Source organism: Carlito syrichta, unplaced genomic scaffold (assembly GCF_000164805.1).
Source record: "Carlito syrichta isolate Samal-C Ts95f unplaced genomic scaffold, Tarsius_syrichta-2.0.1 Scaffold120580, whole genome shotgun sequence".
Lineage (NCBI taxonomy): Eukaryota > Metazoa > Chordata > Mammalia > Primates > Tarsiidae > Carlito > Carlito syrichta.
In genome coordinates, this window is record NW_007064676.1 from 4,899 (window position 1) to 7,361 (window position 2,463).

At 53.1% G+C, this 2,463-nt stretch overlaps 1 protein-coding gene across 1 annotated transcript in view; it reads right to left on the bottom strand.

The window, feature by feature from the left end:
• Positions 1-1,017: 1,017 nt before the first annotated feature.
• Positions 1,018-2,463, bottom strand: part of LOC103249507 (exocyst complex component 3-like protein 2) — a gene marked incomplete at its 3' end in the record, with an annotated part of 5,725 nt that continues 4,279 nt past the window's right edge. Inside the window, exon 5 of the mRNA XM_008048138.1 lies at positions 1,018-1,153. Coding sequence (XP_008046329.1) covers positions 1,018-1,153 — 136 coding nt within the window. The remainder of the gene's footprint in view (positions 1,154-2,463) is intronic.

The window sequence follows — 2,463 nt, forward strand, 5'->3', positions numbered from 1 at the left end:
GAGGCTGCGGTGGCCGGGAGCGTGCTACTGCACTCCAGTCGGGGTGACAGAGTGAGATTCCAACTCAAAAAAAAAAAGAAACATTCTAACTAACCCTGCCCTTGAGGAGCAAACTCCCATCAGGTTAAAAAAAAAAAGGATTTAGCACAGCAGAGGGCAGTAAGTGCTTTGGAGGCAAATACAGCAGGGAGTCCAGGGGATAACTGGGGACTTCTGTTTTCCATGGGGCAATCAGGGAAGGTTTCACCGAGAAGGTGGCACTTGAGTCAAGACTTGAAAGCGGTGAGATGAGGCCCAAACTCTGCCCTTTGTACAATGACCCTTTGTATACCTAACCCTGAGTTGTACCCACATCTTTACAATTAAAATCTAAAAAAAAGACAAAGAGGTGAGAGAGAGAGCCATGTGACTGGCTATGAGTGGGAAAGCATTCTAGGCAGAGAGAATGTCAAGTGCAAAGGCCCTGGGGCAGGAATGTGCCTGCTGTGTTAAGAGACAGCAAGGGGCGTGGCTAGAGTGGAGTAAGCAAAGGTGGGGGGGGACACGTGGGAGGGGATGAGGTCTGACAGCGAAGGGGCAGGGTGTGCAGGGCTTTGGGGCCATGGCAAGGATTTTGGTTTTGCTCTGCAGGAGTTGGGAGCCATGGGAAGATTCTGGGCAGAAAAGGGACAAAATCGACTGGGCAACATGGATGAAGCTTGCCAGGAACACGCACCCCTGTCAGTCTCACTCCCCGTCCTCCCACCACATTCTAGGAAAGCCTGGGCAGGGATTTGGGGGTGTCAGTGGGGAGGATTCCACCCTAACCCCAAACCCCTCCTGCTGGTTATGCTCTGTTTTCCCCTTGGCTACATCCTCCCACCTCTTCCTTCCTGCACCCCCTGGGCACCCAAACAGCCAAACTCCCCCTCCACCGCCTGCTTCCCAAACACTGAGTCATTAGCTGAAGGGGACAGTGGGATGGGGGGGCATTTCCCTGTCCTGGCATGGGCCCCGCCCAGACCCTGCCTCACTCACCTGCAGCTCCTGGAACAGTAGGTCGGCCAGGACACGGTGGCACAGCCGGGTCACACGGTCTAGAGCGCTGGTGGAAGCTTCCCGAGCCGGCTCGCTTTCAGGGGGCCCCACCCTGGCCAGGCGCTCGGCCAGAGCCCTTTGGGGATCAGCAGAGCCAAAAGTCAAGGACCCCAACATCTCAGCCGCCGAGACCTCTCCCCCCTTAAATGGACCCTATTTTGTGAGGTGCAGGGGTGACAGGTCAGAAGGGAACATGGGAAAGGTCGAGGGGTCCTGGGAGGCTCTGGGGCTGAGAAATGTCAGAGGATGCTTGAGAGGATGGGGATATCTGCGCACTGTGGTTGTCAGGGAGGCTATCAAATGTCTAGGGAATGGGGGAGTATCAGGGGACTCTGGGCACCGCAGGTCCGAGGGTGTTGGGGGTCTGGGGTATATTAGGGGAAGGAAGGGGCCTCTCTGGGTCTCTGGGTCTCAGTTTCTCCTGGTGCTTTTTGGATGAGAGTGGGGAAGTCTCCATTCTAAAATTCCATGGTTCTGCCAGGCATGGTAGCTCAAGCCTGTAATCCCAGCACTTTGTAAGGCTGAGGTGAGAGGATTGCCTGATCCCAGGGTTTTGAGATCAGCCTGGGCAACTTGGCAAAACCTCATCTCGACATATATCAAAAAATTAGCTGGGCATGGTGGTGTGTGCCTGTAGTTCCAGTTGCTTGGGAGGCTGAGGTGGAAAGATCGCCTGAGCCCAGCAGGTCAAGGCTGCGGTGGCCATGAGCATGGCACTAAACTCCAGCCTAGGCAACAGAGTGAGACTCCGACTCAAAGATAAAAATTTTTTTAAAAAGTTTATGTTTCTAATCATCTACAGTTCTAGAATTCTACCCTTCTCTTTTCTATTCCCAAAGCAGGCTGTGTTGCTCCGTGACTGGAGGTAGAGGAACCTGATTCAAGCACTTTTGCTGCCCAAATTACAAACACTGGAGACTTGTCCTCATAGACCTCTTCCAGGAATGGAGAGGCCCTGTGTGCATGGAGGTGACACGAGTTCAAGGCTCCTCCCTGGAAAAGTGGAACCAGCTGTCCACCCATTGGTCTGATTAAATAAACGATGGGCCAGCCAAGCAGTGGGATACGGTTCAGACATTAAAAAGGAATGTGGGAACGCCTCATGCCCTAAAGGAAAGTTCTCCAAGCTGTTATGAGGGAAAGACCGGAAGTGGGTGCAATAGTCTACCATTTGTGTTTCTTTTTAAATGGCCAGGCACGGTGGTGTGGACCTATAATTCCAGCTATTGTGAAGGCTGAGGCAGGAGGATGGCTTAAGCCTAGGAATTTGAGACCAGTCCAGGCAACATAGTGAGATCCTATCTCAAAAAAGAAAGAAGAGCTGGGCTCGGTGGCTCAGCCTGTAATCCCACGCTTTGGGAGGCTGAGGTGAATGGATTGCCTGAG